The following is a 27,277-nucleotide window of genomic DNA, read 5'->3' as shown; positions in this document are numbered from 1 at the left end:
CCGACTTCTTGTGATGCAACAACAACAAACTTTCATATCATACAGAAAGCGCTGGCCCCCGTGACAGAGTGGTTAGCTCATCGCGCTACGACGCCAGGGGTCCCAGGTTCGAATACTGGCCTGGGCATGGATGTTTGTGACAGTCATCAATTTCATCACATCATCACTTATCCCCATCTTCGCAAATTAGCCAAAAGTGGAATAAATGGCGAAGTAAAATCAATCAATCAATCAATCAATCAACGTACAGATTATAATATGAACAGAATTTGTTAATGTTTTTTTTTCTACGTTAGTGTCTCCTTTCGAAATTTCGAGCGCTCGGAAAGCAATATATCATCATAAATGTATGAAACCACGTGTCTCTCTTAAGGCGGGAATGGGATTATCGTTTTGATGTCATCCACGTGACCATAGGTAGTCAAGGTAACTGGATTCTGAACTGGTTTCTTTATTATACGGTATCATCATGTAATAGCTGCATATTTATATATAAAAAATAATAGTTATTTTTAAATTGGATTAATCATTTTGAACCACCCTGTACATAAGTTATTGGGTTATTGATTTTATATCATAGTAAGCAATTTTGATGCGATCTCGGAACTATAGAATATCTTAAATTAGAAAAAGAGACTAACTTTTTTTAGTTTAACTCAGTTTGTAGCACCGCATTAAAGTTAGCTCATATGACGAGACAATTTATGGCCACAATCACACCTGCACAGTGGGATCCATGAGTATTACTGTGCAAATAATCATTACTATGTTCGTGCACTTTATGTGATCCAATAAGAGTTTCAAGGATTAAAAGAAAACTCAAAACAAGTTGTTGACAACTTCTGCACCAGCATACATAAAAATCCAAAGCTTAAAACCACATAGGATGTAAGAGAAAAATTAATGAAAATAGTCATGGACAATTTGCACAGTAATACTCATGGATAGCACTGTACGCAATGCAAAGAGAAAGGTATGGAACTAATATGGAGACTCACCATGGAAGCGTTGCTGAAGCACAGACCCTTTCCGGAGCAATCTTGGTTGTCGCCGCAGTTGTCGGACTTCACGATCACCCTCAGACGGACGCACTGGGTGTCCCACCTCGGAGACACAACTGAAACAAGAATGGACACAGCTAAAGTTCAAGCCATTTCATTGGGAGAGTACATGTTGTCACCGTAGGCGGCATTTCATGGTGGAAAGAAGGGGTAACAAGACCAATAGTCTGCCCAAAGTGCTATATTTGTAACGGGTATAACTACTTTGTTTGTGAAAAAATGAAATTGTCTACAGATGGCCTTTTAAAGAAGGAGAAGTTTGTGTCTGAGAAACTGAAAATCCTTTTTACCACCTTAATAGAAGTGCAGAAATACCACCCAAGGATATTAAATAATATCAAAGTTAAGTTAGATTTTATACACAGATTTCTTGAAAAGAGACACTATGCGACTTATACGTTTTGCTTTGGAGAGATAAAGGCACCCTACTAGTAGTTGTATCTAACGATGACAAGAGGATGAGATAACTATTAACTTCCATTTATTCACACTTACCTTTTCCCGGAGATACAAGGTTTTCATTGAACCTCGATTTTTAACAACTTAATTATCTAGAAGTCCCGTTGCAATATGCAGATATTAAACAACTGAACAAGAAAAATCTGTAGGTAAGGACGTTTACCCTAGTCATGGAGATACGAATGTGAAAGTGGCTAGCGCTACCAAACGGTTGGAAGGCAAATTTAAATCGCAAGTAATTGGCTTTCGTGATTAGTTTGCGGCCGACATGAAACTCAAAGTGATTTACAAATTTCTTCAAATTACATTGTAGATTCTCAATTACTCATTTAAAACTTTGAGTATTAGTTTTTACTTCATGTTATATATAGTAAGAACCTCTTAGTATCTGAATCGAGAAAGAGTTAGAAGAAGAAGAAATCAGCTGTGTGTTTGGTTATGCGAACTTTTTCTACCTTCATAGTGCAATACTAGCGCACAGATTTCGTATTCCTTTTATGGATAAATTCACTTTCTACTCCAGTTACGTCATGACAAGAAATATCCATCTATCCAACTTTCTAATAACCTTGAAACTGTTCACAATTTCCTTATTTGGTAGTGAATGCCATCAGGCAGATACATACGTACATGCTTGTGCATACACTCGGTCTACCGAGTTTGAGCTGTGATATTATCGGTGCGATGTTATGACACACTTTGAAGAACTTAATCGAACTTGTTTAAATAATGGATTCTCTTTCTAAATAAAGTTGTCTGTGACATAACATTTTTCAACTTAACAATTCAAGGATATAAAACTGCAGTTTACATTAAAGATCATTAAACAACATAAAATGCATGATGGTTTTTTTGTAGATATGGATGTTGGCTGTTGATTATGTTGACGTCACACATTTAAACAAAAGACTGTACGAGGATATGATGATTTCACAACCGTTGGAATAATAATACAACATATACGTAGCCGTACCTTGGCGGCCACAAGGAGCCCTTGCCTACCAGAATTTTCAGGTTTATTAAAATTTACAATTTAAGAATACTTTTGTTAACTTCTTGGGACCTGAAGAACAAAGTAATAAAGAGTTTTGTGATTTCGCAAATAATCGTGGATGCTATTTTTATACGATGGAAAACTTTCCGAATTTGACCCTCTCCCTCAAGTTAAGCACCAAGTTCGATTCTCACCCCATAAATTTAGTTCCAAAGCTACGCTTGAACATACTGTATATTGGTTATTCAATGTCAAATCAGGCAGGAGTTGACCCTCATAGTCACCGATTTTGATGATAGTTGGTAAACAGCTTTCCTTTGCTCCAAAACCGATACCTGTGAAAGGAGTTTGCTGAAATATGATTATTACATATTATATGAGGGTTGTTCAAAATGTCATTTTTGAGAAACATGCAATTTTTAATAATGTATATATCGGGAACGAATGAAGGCACAGGAAAGTTCTTGAGCTCGTTGCAAAGAGAAAAGACGGAAGCATATTTTGAGATGATCAAATGTTGAAACTTAGTAAAATTTGAACACACTGTTCAAATTTCAAGTTTGAACAGCTCAATCGATTTTTCTCATTTAACTACCATCGTTCCTGTTTCGACTGAGAAAGTCTTATCGTGGTGTTTTTCTTTATAAGGAAGAAAAATGAAATTGAAATTTGTCCTGAGCCACCAATGAACTGAACCGCAATTGGCCTACGCTGAGACTTTTCTTTCGTGTCGCTCTAAGGGATGTGTATTCTTAATGTACAGGGGCAAGGTGATATTACACTTCATTATTGTCTTGTTTATATCCTATTATGACTATTATATACGTTGCTGTTTCCATGGTTTTTAGCCACGCTCTTGGGAGAAGAGATTTGGACTGACAAGTCTATTTTACGTGTGTGGGAAGAACTATTTCTTATATATTTCATTCTCGTAACTTCTTATGAGAATTAATATAGTTGTCTTACTAATTCTTCAGTATAGACCAATTGGAACGTTGTTTTTCTAAGCAGAAAACATTGTAGTTACCTGGACTTTTAAGTATTCAAGAGTAAAAAAAATACCAATTTGTGAACATATATATATATATACTCCTAACAAATGGCCATATTGTAATTAAACAGCATGACCGCTTATGTTCTGGGAGCATTTTGTTTAAAAAATTGTTTGTCAGGAAGTGAAGGTTGTGGTTCTTTGAGGCATGAAGGAAAGAATAGCTATTACCATGTACTCGTACCCCTGCACCCCAAGATATTTTCCCTTGTCTGTTTACACCAAGTTAATGTTGTAGGCGAGCTCTCTCTCTAGAGGAAGCGAGTGGAGGCCAAGGAAAGTCTGCGCTTCCCGGAACTTAATTCAGTTTATGGCCTCCGTGTTCGCGTCGTTAAAAGCAAGCAGGAGCTTGTGATCATAATGAAACCCACGCGCCGAGGTCTCCAGTCCTCGCGTCATCATTCAGAAAGTTTTATTAGCGGCTTTCGGGCACAAAGGAGCAGAGGATCCCGTCCTGATATTTTTAAGAAAACATGGCATGGATTCTTGTACTCTTGTCAGACTATGCTGCTTTTCCTTTTATGACCTAAGCCTAGTGCTCGAAGTGGAAATTCGTAGCTGGATGGCTGCTTCGTCGAGTGTGGATATATGGAGTTCTGAGTTCGAGTTCTTGTTTTAAGTCCACTTTATGCACAAAAGGCTAATCAGGACTGGACCTGGGATCCGAAGCACTATATTCTTCCATCGGGTATGAAACCCGGGACCCCTTGATTACAAGGTGACGACGTACCACTACGCCATCGGCGAGCCCTGAAGATGGGAATTGCATACAAGAATCGACATGGTGACAGAGTACTGCATTGGACAACTTCCGCTCGCTCAAACTCGATCGAATCTCCCACGCTCGAATATCAAATATCATTTCAATGTGACAATAATCGTACAAATATATGTGTAAAATTCGAGCTGGTAGTTTCAGCCCATAATGATTTATCCATTTTCATAATACTGCTATGTATTGGTAAAATAGACAGACTAAATTACATTTTGACACGGAGATGATGAAAATGTTCACTTCAGTTTCAATTTCACTGAATCTTTCACTTCACGAAGCATATTTGAAGGCCCACTACCACAAACAAATTACGGTTATACATGAAATACTGGGCTTCGAGCGGATACCGATCGTTTGCCTGTTCGAGCGTCATTCGCTCGAGCGAAGAAACAGTAAATTCCGTAAGCCATCTAGCGTCATCCGTGCGAACTATTCGACGATCGAGAAAAAAGCCTCGATGCATAACTCTAGTGAAAATGCAGTAGGTGAGAATGCATATGCAAATTGTCCTAGGTGGAGGATGGTTTATGAAAACTTTCTTAACTGGGGGGCACCCCTCGCGTGTTCCCGCATTTCTGAGCAATGTAGACCCTGTGAGTATAGTGGTTAGGTTCTGTTATGCTACGTTCTATTATTAAGGCTATACGAAAGAAACTTGTTACAATACGTTTATCTGTGGTGATTTTATTATGCTGAGGTATAAGTTAGGTTATGCTAGACTATGTGTGTGAGAGAGGGAGTGAGTGATTGAGTGTGGTATAGTGGTAACGTCGTTCCAAATTAGCGTAGCAATCCTCTTAAAACACTGAAGTTTTTCCTCGTAATTAGAAATGACAAAAGGCGATATAGAATAGGTGTTCTAAATTTAGCATGCAACGGATCCCAGCTACTTTGTCTTAGACAAGTCCGAGAATCCTTTTCTACTTAGCATCCAGAGAAAACACATAGTTGGAAATAGAGTTGTGAAATTAAGTTCTTTCCCCAGGCTACAATTTTTCACGTTAAACGTTATATTTGAGTTTGTGTTAGTTTTGAGTCCACGTTTATGTACAGATAGGATAATTCGAACTGGACCTATAGTTTGAAGTAGGATCCGATTCACTATGTGCCTCAACCGGGTATCGAATCCGGAACATCTTGGTTACAAGGCGACGACGTTATCACTGCGCCATCGCTGAGGCCATTAAGTGTTATAAAGTAACTTTCGATAACGTTACTTCCACGGCAATAAGTTACTGTTACAGCCGCTTACTTTCAAAAATAGCCAGTTACAGGCAAAATTGTTCAAAGTAACTGTTATATATTTGATTTGGTAGGTTTATTTTACTTCACTTTTCTGCCCCTTTGGTTAATTTTGAAGATGAGGATGAGTGATGACATGATGAAATTGACGAAGAGACTCACAATGAACACTTATGCCAAGCCGGAATTCGATTGATTGAGTTGGAGTTTTAAGTCCACTTTATACAGAGTAAGGCTAATCGGGACTGGACATACAGCATAAAGTGTGATCCGAACCACTATGTGCCTCCACCGGGTGTCGAACCCGGGACTACCCTTTGATTACAAGGCAACGAAGCTAACCACTCCGCCACGGAGGTCGGCACACTGTTACTTCTTGCAAGTACTTACTGCCAACAATAATTTTCACCAGTAGCCAGAAGAACTTCACACTCCGGTGACATCCTGTAACCCATTGGTCCTTTTTAGAATAGGAAACCGTACAAGGTTGAACAAAAACTAAGCAAGGTGAAGCAATATACATTTCAAATGAGCTGGCGCAGATGTACCCCAAGTTCGATAAGTGTTGACGCGATAGCCAATACATTTTCTGTCAACTTTATCGCACAGCATTGATTGCCTGGTGACAAAGGAGTCCAGCAGCATCCAGATAAGAAGCAAAGATCCGAAGAGCTTGGATGCGAGATACCAGAAGCTGGAAGATTGATGACGTAGTGGAGCAGCCTGCTGGGAGGCCAGGCTGCTAATCGGGATATGGCGTGACATGCCAAGGGGGAACGGGACGCTAGAGATGAAAAGCATTTCAACGCCTTTCTACGCACGTCTCTCTCTCTCGTCAGTCTGCCCAGTTTGGTCTGGCACTTCCTCTTCTTGCCCTGGGAAAGGGGCGAGTGTTCACCAGAAACGTCCACTTCATATAAAGGAGAAAGAATGAATGATGAATGAAGGAAACCGCAGACCGTCGCTGGCGGAGGTTGCATCTCTCTTTAGTAGTAGGATGGGTATTTCATTTTCCTCTCCCCCGTTCTCTTGGTTCAAATCTTTTTCAGCATCTCAATTTCGCGTTTTTTATTCTCTCTTCGTCTGCCTCTCCTTTGTTTTTCCTTTCTCTCTCTCTCTCTCTCTCTCTCTCTCTCTCTCTCTCTCCCTATGTACTTGTATCAATTTATCCATCTCTTCCTCTCTTGTGTTACCTCTTTTCTTGATTCTTGTCTTCGATTCTTATCCCCTTTTTCTGTTTTTCTTTATTCTCCCTTACTACATCTCTCTTCATTTGAGTATTTTTTTATTTTCTCTCTAACTTTCTTCAGTTTTTGTTTTTCTCTTCGTCGCTCTTTCCTTGTATCTCTGTATCTTTCCTTAGTTGTGTTTTTTCCTTTCTTTCATTCTTTCCTTGGATCCCTACTTATCTCTTAATTTTCCTTCTCTTTCTTCATTCTTTTATTTCTTCACCTCTCCTTATCAATTTTTCTCTTCCTGTACTTTCACATAGATTTTCAAATACACATTTTTCTAAATTTCCTCAATTTTTTAAATTCAAATCGCAGAATTCGGCAATAATTAACACTATCAAATGAATTGCAATATTCAGATGTACTGCATTCTTTTACAAAATATTGTTTAAAAAAATATATTAAAATAGATAACAAAAGTAGAGATTGATTTTGATTTGGTTTATTGTACTTTGCTTTTCTGCCACTTTTTGATAATCCCGAAGAATGGGATGAGTTATGATATATGATGAAATTGATAAATGGATACTCGTAAACACCCATGCCCAGGCAGGGATTAGAACCTGCGAACCCTGGCGTCGTAGCGTGTTGTGCTAACCACTCCGCCACAGAGGCCGGTACAGGTAAACAAAGAGTGGGATATTTATGTAAACATGTGTACAAAAGCCAAAGCTCATTTTAAGAGCACTCCATGCACATATAGGCTAATAGGGAGCTGGCCTGCAGGTTAAAGTAGGATCGGAACCATCATGTGCCTCCACCAAGGATCGAACCTGTGATCTCTTGATTACAAGGCGACGACATTCCGACGATATAATCGGAGAGACCCGGAAACAAATATGTACAGTCGCCGGAAATGAAAATGAGTCATCTGTATCCTGAAATGCTCGCTTCACCGCAAACTGTTATGCGTGTTGCAAAACTCTTCGACAGTGGTAGACGTTACCATTGAAAATTTGCTCTTAAAATCCACTTGTCGCCGTAGGTTTAGGCAACACACATAATGCCTTGTAGATAAATGAGTTTTAAGGATCTAGTGTCATATTTGTATTGCCGTCGACTGTACACAACTACTTCTTAGTATTAATGTTACTATCCTGTGCTGACAAAGTACACAAGACCTTGAAGAAGCTTCAGCAGCTTCGACCTTCGATCGTTTCCCATTGCTACCCACGTGGCGCTGCAGTCCACGTGTTCACTTATTTACTGCTCAGCCCTTTTATTGCATCACAGAATTTCCCTCGCAGTTCCGAAACGATGCGTAAATTTCAACCGCCCCGGTCTTCGTCCGATGCCTTTTAATAATGAATCCACCCTCCTGTTTGGGGGAGAAGGTCGAATATCGAACGCAGAGAGGCGTTATAATGGACCTTATTGCGAAGCAGTGCAGAGGCTTGGCCGAGGTGTTTTGGTAGACACCAGAAACATCTAACACTAGCTCTATGACATTCCCAGCCCCGGATTTAGAGCATTGGGGGGGGGGGTCATCTGCAAAGGGGATTCCACGTAACAGAAATTGCTTTGAAAGGGGTAAGAAAATCAAATAATATGTTTGAAATGTGGTAAAAAAAAGTAAGTAATTTTGCCTAAAAGATATATTGACTGATTCGCTTTATTTTGCATCGCTTTTCTGCCACATTTAGCTAATCATGAAGATGAGGATGAGTGATGATAAGATGAAATTGATGAGACACTCAATAAGAACACCCATACCCATGCCGGGATCCGAACCCTGCACCCCTGGCGTTGTAAACCGCTGTGCTAACCACTCCGCCACGTATGTCGGCCATAACAGATATAACTTTGGCTTTTGTTCTAAGTCCTTTCTAATCGGTACTGGCACTACAGTTGAAAGTGGGATCAGAACAATATGTGCATCCAACTGGTATCGAACTCGGAACATGAGCTATTGAACCGAAACTGTTGGTCCAGTCGCCATGGAGAAGAGACATTCTTGTGCTATACTGCATTGCCCTTATGCCTCAGAGCAACAGTCCATTGTTCACCGCCTCTTCCTGAGCTGCAAGCGAAGGGTGCACGTTGACAGCAGAATGCGTCGTTTGAAACTGATCAAAAAATCATGGGGATGGCAACACCGCTTTTTGTGTAAATTCCCACGTGTGGACGAAAAGTCGCATCGTGCGGGGTTTAGAATTGGTCAGTAGTGACCGAGTTTGTAACTATACATAAAACCAGCAAAAATTAATATTTTTTTACATTGTAAAACTTAGTGCAAATCTCAAATTGTATTCACAATGTCTGATAATGTTTTACTAGCAGTATGGCAGTTAAGTATCTGGCAACACTGCGTTACTGTGGTAACGAAACAAGCTGTTAATGAACAAACATTATGGTTGATAATTAATTTTCTGCGTTCCTCTGTTCTCCAGTACAAATTTCAGGTAATTTACGAATGTAATTAACTTATATACGTTTTTAATTTCACATTCACGTGCCCCTGAAAATTACCTACCTGGAGCTAACGGAATTTTGTTTTGTTAAGCCGTCAGTACACGATTCAATTGCCATCGAAACGGAGCATTCATGAGGTAACAAAATCGACAATTGAAAGGCGTTGAACAGCGCTAATGAAAATGTTGAATGTGAACACAATCAAAGAAAATTTAATTCCTAGAACATTAAGATCAGAGGAGGGGGTTTTGTTTCCACTTCTAACAGAGTTTTCCGAAAACAATTTAGGGGAAGTCAAGACTTTCTTACGAAAGCCATGTTGGAAAAATCAGAATGGAGTAATTCGTAAAAAAATATGGGGCATGGACTAAAGACAGACCTCTGATATTGCTACAAATCCGGTGTAGTAGTAGTAACGTAGTGGTAGAATCAGTTTAGTTATAAGCACTAGACAATGGATAATGCCAAATAACGTTATGCAATGTAGAACCATTATCACCGACATTCAGAGAATTTGCGAATAATCTTCAAGATTAAGTTTGATTAAAGTGAGACATTGATGAGTGAAGAATCTTTAAGAGTTAATGAAATAATTTAAGTAAAGAAACAGGATGAGAATCTGTTACTAGCATATGCGTATACCAGTGGCGTATCCTGTATTTTCATAAAGGGCAATTTTTTTAAAACATATATATATATATGAGCAATCAACTCATTCTTTAGCTTTACAAAGTCAAATAATAACAACAATCCTGTATCACACCCTCTGTTTCATTTTCCATCATTTTTTAAAAATATTTCGGGAAAATACTGCACTAAGCCATGTGGAACTTTGAAAGAGTCCCAGAAATAAAAATAAACCAAAATTTAAACTAAATGTGCATTGCACTGTACCTCCAAGGGGAAAAAATCAATCGCTGCCACCTCTTTGTTCAACGAAACAACAAGCATAATCTTGTCTGTAGCTGTCACCTCACAGCATGCAGCCAACGCGATATTCACTCATTGTGAGGGGGAAGAAGCGAACAGGGGGAGGGAAGAAGCACGGGAGCAGCGCTTGCCCACGTTAAAATATTCCTTCGCTGATGCGGTACAGCGGACAGCTTGCTCTGCGACGACATTAATGAGCATTTCTACATTCTAATTTCTTCATATAGGAGAAGTATTTATTTTACACGAGAGCGCTCAACTAAACTTATATTACATTTCTTGGATCTGAAGTGAAATAAAGTAATAATTATTTTCCCACAACTGACGCATGCGCCCAGAATACGCCTCTGGCGTACACAATGATGAATTGGAGAAACATAGCATGTAAAGAACTTGAATTTCTTGATTCTTGTTATTTAGCGTTGCTATTCTGTCACTTTTGGCTAATCGCGAAGATGAGAATATGTGACGGTATGATGAAGGGACACCCATGCCAGGTCTGGATTCGAACCCATGACCTCTGGCGTCGTAGTCTGCTGAGATAACCACGTGGGTCGGCATAAAGAACTTGCAGAATTCAAAATGTGTTCTCAAAACATTGAATACTACTTCAAGTGTTATTATATTGTAGCAGTTAATAAAAATTGAAGATACAATGAACTTAAATTATATACATAAGGGTTGACTGATAAGGTTTTTTTCCTTTGGTGCGTTAATAAAGGGTGTTTTTTTAAGAGTGATAGAACTTTCGATAGGGATAGCTGTCATTTGTTTTGTTTTGATGACATATGTTGTCTTGTCATTTCATATCAGTGAGCATTGGCAAATGATCATGGAAAGACTGACGCCGCAACAACGTTTACAAATTGTGGAAATATATTTCCAAAATCAATGTTCTGTTCGCCAAACGTATAGAGCACTTCAGAAATATCGGTGCTGTCAGTGAATTGGCCTCCAAGATCATGTGACCCAACGCCACTGGATTATTTTCTTTGAGGATATGTAAAGTCTCTGGTTTATGCTGATGGACCAGCAACAATTGACGCTATGGAAGCCAACATAACTCGTGTTATTAACGACATACGTCCCAATTACTTGAAAAGGTGGTTCAAAATTGGACTGATCGAATCCGGTTCCAGCTAGTTGATATGATAGGAATATTGGCAGCCCTGAAAGCACTCCCCTTGGAATTGGAGGAAAGGAAAACTGAAGGGAGAGATAGTGATCACGGTGCGGAACGTTACATAGTTGTGGTGGACATATGCCGGAAATTATTTTCAAAAAGTAAATGTCAGAAAGTTATCTTTCAAATAAAAACACAATTGACTTCAAACTTTATTTTTTGTGTGTTTTATTTCAATTTAAAGTTCTATCACTCTAAAAAAAAACGCCCTATATATGGGTTATTATGCACCTGTCACATTATACGGGAAGCTCCTTACCATAACTAAAATCAACACTTGGGTCTAAGGACTTTAATGTCCTTACCCATGTCAAAAGCTGAGGCTGTAAAGGAGCACTCACCACACAGAAGGACAAACTAGAAAACACGACTCCACAGAGGATTAACCTGGCCTTGATCCAGGCGCCAGATCCTCGTTGGCCTGCAAGTTGTTACCGGGGTGTGCTACTGTTGAGGTTGGCATTAGGTGCCTTACCAGAAAGCCACTCCTTGCGCGCCCACTGGAAACTTCGTGTATGCATGACTGTGGGTTACACCACTTGGTCTGTTTTTCCAGCACCCCTATCAGTTCCTGTTCATCGAGTTGAACTTTACATAAAACTTACTGAAGAGGCGCCGCTACGGTGTCTTGCTACTTATTTGTCTCCGTGCTTCCCGTTGTCCATTTTGCATTTGTCCCGGTCCACAGAGACCGCCGGGAAGAAACATCTCCCCGCCAGGAGACCCCAAAGTACCTGCAGACACCCGTAAATCCCAGGGAGAAGACTCGTCCTTTTTCCCCCTCAACAGCCTCCACCTTTGCGGTTTCCAACTTCTGCATCTCCCTTGCTTCTCCACCGACCCTTGCAATAATGAATTTATTCACAATGCTAATTAAAACAATGCAGGCTTGCCATTAGCGTAGCCAGGCATGAATCTACGGGGGCTTGGTCCGCCAAAATTCCGTCAAATTACGCTGCTCAACAGTGTAATTCTTATACAAAAACAAATGTGCGCGATTTATTATAGATTTACGAGTGTTAAATTTGGGTTTTTGCTTTAAGTCCACTTTTTGCACAGATAGGCTAACCGCGTCTGGGCTTACAGTTTATAGTGAGTTCTGAACCACTATGCGCCTCCACCGGGCATCGAAACCGGAACCCCTTGATTACAAGTGCACGACGTTACCACTACACCATCGGGGAGGCCGCGGAGTACTGCTTGATTGAATTAGGTTATTTTTCGTCGCTTTCACGCCACGTTTGCTTAATAGAGACGATGAGTATGAGTGATGATAAAATTGATGAAGGGACACTCATAAAGAACGCCGACAATCGAACCGCACCTGGTGTAATAGCGCTCTGTGATAACCACTACGACACGGGGATCAGCATCTGAATTTGGAAAAATAAAGTAAATCTTGTTGATTGATTATTCCTTGTTTTCATGTCTTATGGACAGCCATCTTTAGACTGAAGCATTTTCGTTAACATTTTTCCTAGCAGAAATACTTCCAAAAAATCTTATAAGTTTTTCTATAGCAAAGAGTACTTTACACTGATGCATTTCCTGTTAACATTCACGGTTGCGATGTGAAGCGTGCAGAGTACGTTACATTATATATACAGCACGAAAAGCATAAGAGATAAGTCAGTGCCCTGTGTTTACAATTGAAAAAACTAATTTATTATTCATTCTAGTTTTTGGACTTTTAACCACTGTTATGTTTTAAAAGAGATTTACCTACGTTTCGGAGGCTGAATCTGCCTCCGTCTTCATGGTTGCCTTGGAGGATTATTCTTGGTGGCCTAGGCTCTCCAACATGTCTGTCGGTCGCAAGGACCTCTATATACAAAAAGTTGCCAGGTAGGATTATGTGGCCCAGGCTCCACTTCGTCAGATGACCACGTCATCCTCCAAGGCAACCAACCATTTATATGATCTAACAGACTACACGCTACCCTGAAGACGGAGGCAGATTCAGCCTCCGAATCGTAGGTAAATCTCTTTTAAAATATAACAGTGGTTAAAAGTCCAAAAACTAGAATGAATAAATGACCACTGATTAGCTACAAGGAATAATTTATTATTCCATAGGTATACTGTATATGCTATAAATTAGGTATTTAAAGAGCGCCATTGATATGTACCTCATTCCGTTTTATACGAAACATTATTCCTCTCGATCGAATAGTTATCTGCTTTTAAAAATGTGAAGTGATACATTGTTTACATCTCACGCGGCCGCCATTAAATCTGCACTCGTGACCTAGAGCTCGCTTCTGATTGATTATGCTATGGACAATGTTGCAATGGAAATAGGACCGATTGTTGAGAAATGTCATGGCATCAAGATTTTTCACCGTACAAGGTAGCATTTTTTGGTCATGGCATTAACGTTAAGATAAATGCTAAGGAAAATGCTTTCATCTAAAGCGAGGTAAAAAAAGGTAAAGTGCTCCCCTGTGCATAGCACCATGCCATGAAGGCATATAGGGGGTGTGGGGGTAACGCCCCACACTTTCTTGATCCGGTCGTGAGTGGGGTGATGTGATCAGCATCACGCCCCTGACCGCCTTTACCCCCCAGGGTTTCCCCCAGGTACCCATGTTATTCGACGCTGGGTGGGCGCCGGGGCCGCTTCCATCGTTAGAAAAGTTCCCGGATTTGAACCGGCCGGGGATCGAACCCGGGACCTTTAGCATGGTAGTCAGACGCGTTACCGACTGAGCCACCGCGACCTAAAGCGAGCCTTATGCTTAATGCACTCAACCGTACCACCAGAAAGGAAGTATTCTTGCAGTTTGATGTTTCGAGTGCAGTAAGTCTGCCTGAGGGTCTTTGAAGACAAAGGCAGCAAAAAATCCGTAACGGTAGCTCACCCAGTTCCAGATTCGAGCTCCGGGGGATAACAATAGTTTCTGCTTTCCTCACACGATCTCCCTGTCCCTCACACCCATTCCCCGGGAGGGAGGGAAGACAAAGGGCCGACAAAGAGGGTGCCCAGCGGACGGAATGAAGCTTCTCCCTGGAAGGAAGCGCCCTGCGGAATCAGAAAACAGGTCCGAAATAAATGTCGAATGATTTGTCTTAAAGAGCCTCTGGCGTGAGACGGTTCAAAGAGACGGTGGGCGATGTAGGGCTTCAAGACGTGCAGTGTTGCCACCTCAGTGGACGGATAATTCTGAAACGGAGGTGCTCCGTCCAAACTAAGGATTACACCGGACGTTTAACAATATTTCATGTACACATGTTATTAGAATAATTAAATCAAGAAGGCTTAGGTGGGTAGGCGATGTGGCACGAATTGGAGAGAAAGGATGAGTTTACAGGATTCTTGTTGGGAAACCTGATGGTAAGGGACCTGTAGGAAGGCCAAGACGAAGATGGAGGATTAACGTTGAGATGGACCTAAAGAAAATCAGTAAGGATGGAAGAGATTAGATTGACCTTGCCCAGAATAGGGACAGATGGATGGCCTCTGTTGCTGAAGCCATAAACCTTCGGGTTTAAGAAGACTAGAGAGTTAGAGTGCGCGTCGAATCTCCTGCATATGGCGATATGGAGATAGCCATGTCGAAATCTCACCCGGAAAAGAGAGAGCGTGGTTGAGCGAAACGCCTTGTCACGGCGAGCACGGAACATTTGATAATATAACATATAATAAACTCAATGGGAGAAAAGAATATACCTGATTATGCCAGAGGGAATGCCAGGAGCTCCTCGTCACTCCAACAACTGCCGTCGTTGTCTTCATCGTCACTGACCACACTACTTTCGCCCTCTGTGTCATTGTCCTTCAAATGTATTATAATTGGGTCCAAAATGTTGTCCCGACCTATCTCCCTTACAAAATAGTTTTCCTGCAATTATTGTGCATGTTTAACACAAGCGTCCCATGTTCTTGTATTACATTGTCAAGTTCTTCGTTAACAAGAGTACGTTATCTTTTTAGCAGTAGGAAATTCGCCACGATCGTAAAATTCAAAGACGATTCTACGAACTACGTCTTTTTCAAAGTCATCTAAGTTTGTTGTTCTTTTCGGTACGTTAATGTGCTTTCTAGGTGATTGAAACATGCCCCGATCCACATTGCTTTGCCCCGAAACATATGCGAGAAACAGTAGCTTGATTCACACCACAGGCTTGAGCTGTTAGAGCCTGGCACTTCTTTTAGTCAATTTTACTTCTCGAACGTTTTTTTTTTTTAAAAATGTGCACCTGAAAAATCACCTGTCGTGCCTGGATTCGTACATCACTGTATTTTTTCTCTCTTCTTTCGCTACCACTTGGTTTACTCAACGATATGCTGCACACACACACACACACACACACACACACTAAACACACGGAAAAAACGAACAGTGACGGAATCCTCTTCGTCAACTTTTTCTACCATCACTGGGAACGAACGTGCCCTGTTCCCTTCGCTAATCGGAAAGTTTCGGAAAACAACAGGAACGAAGGGAGAGCAAAAAGGACACAATGCAAATACGTTTATAACAACATTGCTTCTACAGAGGGAACGGTATAAGCTACAATCACGCTTCTTTTTCGTACATACTCGCAAATTCATTATCTTTCCATCTGTTGAACTACTGACACTTGAAATAATCTATTTATATCCGAGCGCCAGGTACACGATTTAGTAGAGAGGTGAAACTGGTTCTGAACTAGGCAACGCCGCACGTCTGTGATTCGCTGGTGCTGCTCAGCCGTTCAAGGCCATATGCAGGAGATTTGACGCGCACTCTAGTAATATTTTATGAATATTACAGTTGATATAGCAGCGTCGTTAACTTAAGTGCCACGAAACCTGAGGTTCGAATCTTGGGTAGAGCATGAAAGAATGTTCGTTTGAATAACAATAACAATCTCTCTACTTAGAGACGGACCTCTCCCATGGCGTAACATCGTCGCCTTGTAATCAAAGAGTCCCGGGTTCGATGCCCGTTTGAGGCATATAGTTTCTCGGATCCCACTTTAAACTGTAGGATCTAAAACGGCGGTTCCTGGTTCGAATCCCGGCCTGGGCACGAGTGTTCATTATCAGAGTGTATACATGAATTTCAGCACATCATCACTCACTCTAATCGTCGTGTAGCGACGTAAAGTGAGATAAATGTAACATGTAAGAAATGGAACAAATTCCGGTAACGTGCGATTGAAAATCTAATATTTTTCTCTTTAATTCCTACTAAAACAATATTTTCAATGATTTCCGTATTATTTTCAGAGTTTTTTTCCAAAGCAGATTGGCAACACTGGATGATGAACTAGCAGAGAGTAGAAGACGACAAGAGGGAAGGTTTTTAAAAACAGCGTGGAAAAAATTCGACACTAGCGCCACGAACGGAGAAAAGAAATAACTCTCGGAGGAAATTCGTGACAGCTTGATAAAACGCCCTCGGCTCTCTAAGCCTGTCCAAAATGCATTTGCTGGAACCGAAGCCCTTCCAGAAACCCAGTTTAATTCCGGGAGGTTTCGCTGGAGTCACGCCCACTTCCGTCGCCCCGTCTCCAGTCGTCCAGCTTTCTTTCCTGTTTTCTTTTTTTCCAGAGAGGGAAATCAAATTTCATAGCTGCTTTACCACTACCTGAAAAAAGGGCAACTTCAAAGGTAACTAGGTTCTGGGATATAAAAACAATTGCATACGTAGCTAGTAGATTCTGAAAGCAACAGCAACTGTTGACTTATTTTTCATGTGACTTATTTATGCACGTTGGTTAATCGGGACGGTAAGGATGAGAGAGAAAGGGATAGTAAGAATGGGCGATCCGAATGTGTTCACGGAGGGGTGCGAATTAAACTTTTTGCTTTGGGAGGTGAGAAATAAGACAGATAAGAAAAGGGGAGAGAAAAGAGATAGAGAGGAAGGTAAGAGGAGATAAAATAGAGAGAGAATTAAGAGAGAAGATTAGAGAAACAGAGTAAAAGTAGTATAGATGGAAAGCGATAGACAAAAGAGAAAGGGAGAACAAGAAGAGCAGAGAGGAAATGGAGAAATGAGAGAGCGGATAAGAGAGAAGATAGAAAAGGATGAGCATAGAGGGAAAGAGAGAGGGGAAGATCGGAGACAGATGAGGGGAGCGAGAGAAGATAGAGATAGGTGAGAGATAAGAAAAGGGAAAATAAAGAAGAGCAAAAAAGGGAAAGGAAGAGAGATAAAGAGAGAGAAGTGATAAAAAGAAAGATAAACTCTTTCTTGCTCTCTACCTCTCTCTCTTTCTGTCTTTATTCTTCTTCGTCTTCTCCCTCTATTTCTAAATTCAGGTTTATGGAGAAATGCAAACAATACGTTTTGCAATGATAATAATTATTATAATTAGCAATAATTACGAGAACATTTTAAAATAACATTAAGAACAATGACTCGTGCATTTCATAACTCAACTATCTTTACCGAGCAATCGCAGTTTCCCTGTTGGCTTTTAAATATTTATTATCATCCATATTGTCTTTAGTCATTTTCCCTCTCTGCAATAAATTTAGGTAGTGGTAGAGTGACCTTTACGAAAGACACTGTAATGTCATCTCTCTTCGACGTACTGTATCCTGGAAAATGTATTCTTGCAGGTCAAGGCTCTGCTGTCTGCATAATCCTTTGCGGTGTTCTGACATGTTCACGTGTATCTTCATCTAATACGTCATCATTCATACTCATCGTCGCGACGTGGGCGAGACGCAACGTAAAATTAAACTATCAAAACCAATTAGATTATTTTCATAGAGTCAATGTTTAAAGAACATTGTATGAGGCACCAATGACAGCTCATCAACTGTGTCTTCTTGCGTAAGTAGTGAGATTGATGGAACGAGCAGAACCTTCAATGATGCAAACTTGCTTGTTCAAAATCTCTTGGGACTTTTGTTACATTAAAGGAAAATAAAATTCAACTTACTCTTTTGATCAGGGCGCTGGTGAGTGTAACGAAGAGAGATTGGACGAATTCTTCCCTAGGGAATGGTGTGAAAAAATGCTCAGAACAATGAACACTTCCGAAATGGGCAAACAGTTCATGACTCAACCGCTCTTAAAGCTATTTGACAATTAAAATGAATACTACATGTCTCTGTTTAAGAATTAAGGATATATTTCATCAACTAACTCCGTTTTCAATCTCTTATATTGTTATTACTTTTATAAAATCTATCCACAATTAAATTTTCGTTTAGAAAATACATACTTCATTATACTATGAGCAAATTAGGTTTCAAATTTTGCATAACTAGTACTTAAATGCTGCACGACCTCGGCGTTTAAAATAAAATTGAAATGCCTCTCCGCCTCACACCAATGGTTTTACCAGCGCCGAGAGATTTTTAAAACAAGAATGCTTGCAATTAGTGAAATATGGAAAGGGTTTGTTTTATGTGCACGGTAGATCAGCAGCATAGCAACTTGTTCATTAACAGTAATTACCGACTGTTTCAATGATTACCGATCGACGTGGAAAAACAAACAGTCATTATCGAAATTTCTTCCTTTTGTAAACTCTTCAATATGCTTTGTCCTCTCGTCCCATTGGTTCATTTCATCCTACACGATGTACTTCATAATCTGAAAATTGCAAATGTGGAAATTTGAAAAAGAAGGAAAACGATATTATCAAATAAAAATGTTATTTTATTACTATTAAAAAACGACAGCTTTCATCAATAACTTCGCGACGAAATGAGAAATTTCATCAGTGTGTGTCTTTTTCAGCGATCAACTACAACTTTATTGCCTAGCATGAATAATGCCTAAGTAAATGGCAAATTTGAAAATGAAGAAAGTAAGGTGTCAAAAATATAAAATGGAGAAATTCATAACTGAAAAGGAAAAACGTTGAGAAAAACAAATACTAATTTTAGGTGAAGAAATTAACAAGTATGCTCAAAAGAGGCCAATTAATAAGACAATTATAGCCTACGAATATAATTCTCAGTATAAAAAGTAGAAACTCTCATATAATCAAATAAGAAAGCAAAGTCAAATCACCGGATCAAGAAAGTGTGGGGCGTTACCCCACACTCCCTATACGCCTTCATGGCGTGGTGCTAAGCACAGGAGAGCACTTTACCTTTTTTATAAGTCAAATCACTTCATAAATGTACGGTAATACCGTGTAACGTTCCGAAAACGTAATTTTTTCGCCTATCGATTTCTGTGACTCACTTCGACCAATCACGAAAGGTTATTTATAGACATTCTATCAGGTCTGTAATAAATAAGTTCAAAGATATGTAACTAATTTAGCCCGTTGTTATTTGTCTTAATTTCAGGCTGTTCCACTAGATGTCACTTGTGTTTAATTGTTAATTCTTTTGTTGCTTGTTTTCAATTTCCTTAAAAACTGATTGCCAAGATGAACGAAAATTACGCCAATTTCATTTAAAAACTGCGAGAGAACAAATGAAATAAGTGGATAACATAAATTTGTAAATAAAAAACCAGAAAAGTTTACTAGTACGAAAGAATACATCTTTTGTTTAGCTAAGTTCTCAATAAGTTTTTGGTTTCATGAAATTGGGAGTTCATGGATATCAGTTTATTGAATGTTAATACAATAGGTTTTGAACCGTTTAATGATATATTATGTAAACTCAGAACAAAGGAAAAATATCATAACATCAGTTTAGTATGCATCCATGCTCCTACAGAGAAGTAATATGACGAAACGAAAGAGTAATATTACGAAGAATTACAACAGATGGTTGATCGCATACCAAAACATGATATACCCATATAGTCATAGGAGACTAATGCACAAATAGGAAAGGAAGATAGATATAAGCAGATTGATTGTAGGAAACCATTCATTACATGACAAAACAAATGAAAATGGTGCTTCACTAGCAAACTTTGCTATAACAAATAACATGATTATATAGAGTACAATATTCCAACATAAATTGATTCACAAAGGAACTTGGACTTTCCCTGGCGGCAAGGCGGTAAATCAAATAGACCATGTACTTATAAATCAAAATAAGAAGCAAGTAATACAAGACGTAAGATCAATAAGAGGACCGGATGCTGAAACTGACCACTTTCTAGTTAAAACAATAGTGTTCAGCAAAAATTAATAAGTCAACAAAACAAAAACAAAAATGACATAACATGGAATCTATCTAACATAAATTACAGTTTTAAGAGAAGAGAATATAAAACAATAGTTAATATAAAACTAAGAGAAAAAGCAGAAAATAAAGACATAGAAAAGATTGGGAAAACATTAAAACAACCATATTGGAAGCTGGCTCTGAAATATTTGGAACTGAACCAAAAAGAGAGAGAAGTGAATGGTGGTGTGAGGAGTGTCAAAACTCTATTAAAGCAAAGAACGATGCCAGGAAAAAGTGTATGAATAGAAATACAAGAGGAAATCAAGAATGTTCTGAACGGAAAAGAAGAGAAACATAAATGCTATGCAGAAGAAAGAAGATACATTGGCTACAATGAAAATTAGTGAAATTTAATTTGCATATGGTAGTCGACTTATCGCCCGACGTCTTGAATCGTCATAAGTTATCTTCACTTCCATCGTACAGTTTGCTTCAGGCGCCTGAACCATTGTTGAATTTAGAACTAACGAAAATTCCAAATAGTAGAACAAAAATGGTTACAAGAAAACTATACATGAATGAAGAACGAATTGACAGTACTTGCCCCCGACATATACATCTGTACGGGTGTCACAGAATCTTCCAGAATGAAAAAACAATACTGCCTGGTCACAGTTGCCAGCTCATAGTAAATCTTCACAAAGTTACTAAAACAAAATATCTCCTACAGAATGCCTTGTTAGACATTACCTAAGCTTACCGCGTCACCAACGGTGTAAACATGTAAACAGGTGTAATAGAGGAAGAAGCTACAGGTTACTGACTCGGCATTGCTTAGGCAAATTCGATTGCAATAAATAAGTGGAACAACAGGAAGTGAAGGGTCTGTGAGCTTTGGGCAGTACGAGCCAGTGAGACGATTGTCAGGCAGACCGTTTGACGAATCTCATCCAGGTCAAGCAGTTCGATTGTCAGTCAGATGATTTTTTTGACTCGCAAGTCAGAATCTCTACGCATCGTACGGTCTCAAGTACAACTCCTCATCGTAGAAGTTCTCATCTAGCAGACAGAGACAGGTGTACCTTCACATCATGCTGGTCCAGTCTTAGAGGACATAAAACTCAAGCGTTGTGTTTCGACATTCGCATGTGTATTTATCACCTCTCGCACGTTACCATTAAGCTCTCCATGAATAGCGAGTACGTCATTGTTGAGGATGTGTGATGAATGAGCTACGCTACCCAGGTTCGATCCCAGTTCCTTCAGGTACGTTACGATTTCATGCGACAATTTTCCTAGCATTGTCCCTGCATAGAGAGGCTTTGGGGTTCACCCAGCTTTAATAAATAAGTACTCAGTTAGCCTTTGGATGTAAAAGCGTCCTGACAATTTCATAATTTATCCCACCTAGAATGTTACAGAACAGGCACAAGGTGGAGTAACATAATCCATTGTATAGACAAATTATACCATGTCGCTAAGCACGAAAGCAACAAGAAACTCTCATATGACGTTTTTCAAGCACACTAGGCGTAATATACGAATATTACACGTCACACCGCTTCGGTAAAACACAAACGCAACCTGGGACAAAGAAATAAGAAACCACTTACAATTTCTCGATTACAGGCTTCAGCCATCTTATTTCAGTAGTGTTGATGTTAATTTTTTCACCTCATTCTTTATTAATATTTTTTCTTTCCAGAATCGAATACAAGTTTGCATAATTTTTACAAAGCTTTATATTAACAAATTTGAATAGTTTTTACAATATTGTCTGATTTTAACTTATTATTGAATAATTTGAAATAAAATAGGTTTTAAAAAAATCACTACTATGTTGGGATATGGTTTGCTATGGTGAACAATAGATGGCTCTGGACTTATGAATATTTTTCTAACATTTTTCTTTATTGTTTCTGAATGTTTTTCTGTTGTGGAAATGAGTTAATATTTTGATCTTTTTTACAAAATTTAGAATTTTATTTGAAATTGAGAAGATAAACCACATGTAGGAAGATAACAAAGTTTAATTTCTAATTGCCATAAAGAAAAATGTATGTAATTTCCTTTTATGGAAGTAATAAGAAAGTTAAATTTTTCTTACCAAATGGCTTTCATATCAATATCACGATGATATTGATATACTCACATGTATTAAAATTACACAAAGCGTATGAAAATGTTTATATTTTTAATTAGCAATAAAATTAGTTCCAACAACAATATTAATTTTTCTGAAAATTAATTAATTGAAGTAAAAAAATGAACAACTTTCCAAAAAGATACAAATTCGGCTTTGTGGGAAACCAGTTTTTCCCCATTCAATCACTGTAATCGTACTTTTTAATAGGATTGAATTTTTAATTAATAAATGTAACTGTGAAATCAGAGAGCTTCTCTCTCTCTGACCTCCTCTTATATTGGCAACGCGACGCTCCGAGAGTCGTCGTCCCGAATTGATTTTTGAATGGACTTTTTGTGTTTCCCCCCCCCCCCGAGATGAAGTTATATGAAAATGCATGAAACCCTGCAATTTGGAAACCCAAATAGAACTCTTGGCCATGGACGCCCGCAGGAGTTTTTCCAGGGGGGGGGGGGCGGCAAGCAAGGTAATCTTTTTTCGGGGGGGGGGCAAAGGAGGCATATTTTTCCCCCATAATAGTGATATCACCTCAAAAAATACTATTTCAGTCAAATTATAATGTTCCTTTCACGTATTTATAATAATTAATATAAATTATTGTGACATATGAAATTATGTGTAAAATAAATAAATAAATATATATACAGGGTGTTTCTAAAGGTCGTTTACAACGCTTGGGAGGTGATTCCTCACACGAAAACAAGCAAAAAGTCTAAGTTCCATTTTTACGACTGAGGCTTCGTTTCCGAGATAGGAGCCTCGCAAAAGGTGACAAAGTGAACGTCACACCTAACTGGGACGAATACTATAACAGATAGAGAGTCGGTTCCAAGGGAATCATAAAGGAATCGTATGTGCTCAGTCCGGAAGTCACTATGAAAAGTTCACTGCACGCATGCGCAATGGAGTCCTCAAACGAATTGGGGATTTCCAGCAAGAACAATGCATGGAAAGGGTATGTAACGCAGCAAGAAGGGCCGTGACAATGAGAAATGCGTTCAAGACAACACATCCCGACCTCAAACATCAAAACATGAGCACCGAACACAAAATCCGAAAAGTTGAGCACGGTTGCATACCCCAGTTACACGCAAGGAATGAACGAATCATGTCATATGGCATACGAGAGACACATTACTCCACCAGGAGGAGGGAAAGAAAAACACAATATCAGATGATTGCGAGAACGTGTATTTTTACACGCGACAACTACGTAATATCCCCCCCACACACACAACAAACAACAAAATCTACAATGTCTTATGTCACTGTACACCAACTGAAGATGTCACTTTCACCACACAAAGGGGGTGGGAAGCAATACCAAAAGTGTTCGCACGCGATCATTGTGACGTAAAAGAGACCAGTTTTGGAAGCGCTGCGCAGGCAAGTCTGGCTCTCGTAGTCTACGTTTGACCTTCATGACTGCTGTTCCCGCGAGAGGAGCTCGAAGGGTTGGTTCTCTCCGGCAGTCGTTCCAGTCGTGTTGCAGGTGCTGGGATATGATCAGCAGTTCGCTCTAGGTTGTCATACGCATTGAAGAGTGCTAGTATGTTATATTGAAAGAAGTTGACGTGGTGGAGTGGGCAAGTCAAGTATCGCAACAATTGGTCTGTGGTGTTCGTACGGTGATACGACCTATTTGTGCAGTGTGCCAGTGTTAAACAAAAACAATACTTTGCAGTTCCAGCTCCCTATTACACAGATGGCTGCGTATACGATCCAGCAGCTAGCAGACATACATCTCATGTATGGGGAGGCACGTGGTAATAGCCGTGAGGCAAGGCGTCTTTATGGAGATCGCTTTCCACATAGACGTTTACCGTCTCACACCTTCTTTCAGGTAGTGGACAGTCGACTGCGTGAAACAGAGTCAGTGTTAACACCGCGGCAAGAAGTTGGAAGACCCCGAAGTGTACGCACACATCAGTTTGCAGAAGATGTGTTAACAGCGGTCGCAGAACATCCTGGCGCCAGTACGCGAGTGCTCGCTCGGGCACGAAACACGTCTCATGTGAATGTTTGGCGAGTGTTGTCAGAGGAAGAAATGCACCCTTTTAAACTGCAGAAAGTACAAGAACTGTTACCTCGTGACTTTCGCCCTCGTATGGAGTTTTGCCAATGGTTGTTGCATCAGCTGGACACAAACCCTCACTTCGGGGCAAACGTATTGTGGACAGATGAAGCCATTTTCACCAGGATGGATGTCTTCAATAGTAGAAACAGTCATGTATGGGACTTTGACAACCCACATGCACTTTTTGTGGTCCATCACCAGCACAGGTTTTCAGTGAATGTGTGGTGTGGGATAGTACATGATCATTTAATTGGACCATACATTCTCCCTGTTCGCCTGAATGGTCGCACGTATCATGCATTTCTTAGTGAGGTTCTGCCTGAACTGTTGGAGACCGTACCTTTGGCACTGCGGCAAGAAATGTGGTACCAACACGATGGTGCACCAGCTCATTTCGATTGTAATGTACGACATTTCCTGCATGACGTGTTTCGCAATAGGTTCATTGGTAGGAATTAGCCTGTGCCTTGGCCACCGAGGTCGCCAGATCTCAACCCTCTCGATTTTTTCTTCTGGGGAGAAATGAAAACTCTCGTATACGACACACCTGTCACATCAGCTGAGGACCTCGTTGCTCGCATCAACGTCGCCGCCGCGACGGTAGCAGATACACCTGGCTTGTTTGCTCGTACTCGACAATCGTTGATTCGTCGCTGTCATCTCTGCGTAGAAGTCAACGGCAGACATTTTGAAAACCGTGTGTGATTATTGCCCTCGGCAAATCTCAATGAGAACACTCTTGGTATTGCTCCCCACCCCCTTTGTGTGGTGAAAGTGACATCTTCAGTTGGTGTACAGTGACACGGACTGTCTGTGCGTAAGATATTGTAGCATTTGTTGTTTGTTGTGTGTGTGTGTGGGGAGGGGGATATTACGTAGTTGTCGCGTGTAAAAATACACGTTGTCGCAATCATCTGATATTGTGTTTTTCTTTCCCTCCTCCTGGTGGAGTAATGTGTCTCTCGTATGCCACATGACATGATTCGTTCATTCCTTGCGTGTAACTGGGGTATGCAACCGTGCTCAACTTTTCGGATTTTGTGTTCGGTGCTCATGTTTTGATGTTTGAGGTCGGGATGTGTTGTCTTGAACGCATTTCTCATTGTCACTGCCCTTCTTGCTGCGTTACATACCCTTTCCATGCATTGTTCTTGCTGGAAATCCCCAATTCCTTTGAGGACTCCATTGCGCATGCGTGCAGTGAACTTTTCATAGTGACTTCCGGACTGAGCACATACGATTCCTTTATGATTCCCTTGGAACCGCCTCTCTATCTGTTATAGTATTCGTCCCAGTTAGGTGTGACGTTCACTTTGTCACCTTTTGCGAGGCTCCTATCACGGAAACGAAGCCTCAGTCGTAAAAATGGAACTTAGACTTTTTGCTTGTTTTCGTGTGAGGAATCACCTCTCAAGCGTTGTAAACGACCTTTAGAAACACCCTGTATATATATATATATATATATATATATACAGGGTGTTTCTAAAGGTCGTTTACAACGCTTGGGAGGTGATTCCTCACACGAAAACAAGCAAAAAGTGTGAGTAACATTTTTACGACTGAGGCTTCGTTTCCGATATAGGAGCCTCGCAAAAGGTGACAAAGTGAACGTCACACTTAACTGGGACGAATACTATCACAGATAGAGAGGCGGTTCCAAGGGAATCATAAAGGAATCGTATGTGCTCAGTCCGGAAGTCACTATGAAGAGTTCACTGCACGCATGCGCAATGGAGTTCTCAAAGGAATTGGGGATTTCCAGCAAGAACAATGCATGGAAAGGGTATGTAACGCAGCAAGAAGGACCGTGACAATGAGAAATGCGTTAAAGACAACACATTACGACCTCAAACATCAAAACATGAGCACGGAACACAAAATCCGAAAAGTTGAGCACGGTTGCATACCCCAGTTACACGCGAGGAATGAACGAATCATGTCATGTGACATACGAGAGACACATTACTCCACCAGGAGGAGGAAAAGAAAAACACAATATCAGATGATTGCGACAACGTGTATTTTTACACGCGACAACTACGTAATACCCCCTCCCCACACGCACAACAAACAACAAATGGTACAATGTCTTACGCACAGACACTGTACACCAACTGAAGATGTCACTTTCAGTCGTCCCAGACGTGTTGCAGGTGCTGGGATATGATCAGCAGTTCGCTCTAGGTTGTCATACGCATTGAAAAGTACTAGTATGTTGTATTGAAAGAAGTTGACGTGGTGGGGTGGGCAAGTCAAATATCGCAACAATTGGTCTGTGATGTTCGTACGGTGATACGGCCAATTTGTGCAGTGTGTCAGTGTTAAACAAAAACGATACTTTGTAGTTCCAGCTCCATATTACGCAGATTGCTGCGTATACGACCCAGCAGCTAGCAGACATGCATCTTATGTATGGGGAGGCACGTGGTAATAGCCGTGAGGCGAGGCGTCTTTATGGAGAACGCTTTCCACATAGACGTTTACCGTCTCACGCCTTCTTTCAGGTAGTGGGCAGTCGACTGCGTGAAACAGGGTCAGTGTTACCACCGCGGCAAGAAGTTGGAAGACCCCGAAGTGTACGCACACGTCAGTTTGCAGAAGATGTGTTAACAGCGGTAGCAGAACATTCTGGCACTCGCTCGGGCACGAGACACGTCTCATGTGAATGTTTGGCGAGTGTTGTC

At 40.2% G+C, this 27,277-nt stretch overlaps 1 protein-coding gene across 3 annotated transcripts in view; it reads right to left on the bottom strand.

Moving 5' to 3' along the window:
* wry (delta and Notch-like EGF repeat containing weary) overlaps positions 1 to 27,277 on the bottom strand; it is a 325,629-nt gene that overhangs the window by 72,669 nt on the left and 225,683 nt on the right. For all 3 annotated transcript variants that reach the window (XM_083127305.1, XM_083127304.1, XM_083127306.1), the window contains exon 4: positions 999 to 1,117. In XM_083127305.1, coding sequence (XP_082983431.1) covers positions 999 to 1,117 — 119 coding nt within the window. The remainder of the gene's footprint in view (positions 1 to 998; positions 1,118 to 27,277) is intronic.

This window comes from Lepisma saccharinum, chromosome 8 (genome assembly GCF_977018435.1).
Source record: "Lepisma saccharinum chromosome 8, izLepSacc3.1, whole genome shotgun sequence".
Lineage (NCBI taxonomy): Eukaryota > Metazoa > Arthropoda > Insecta > Zygentoma > Lepismatidae > Lepisma > Lepisma saccharinum.
The sequence above is the reverse complement of the archived record's forward strand: the minus strand, read 5'-3'. Positions and strand labels throughout refer to the sequence as shown.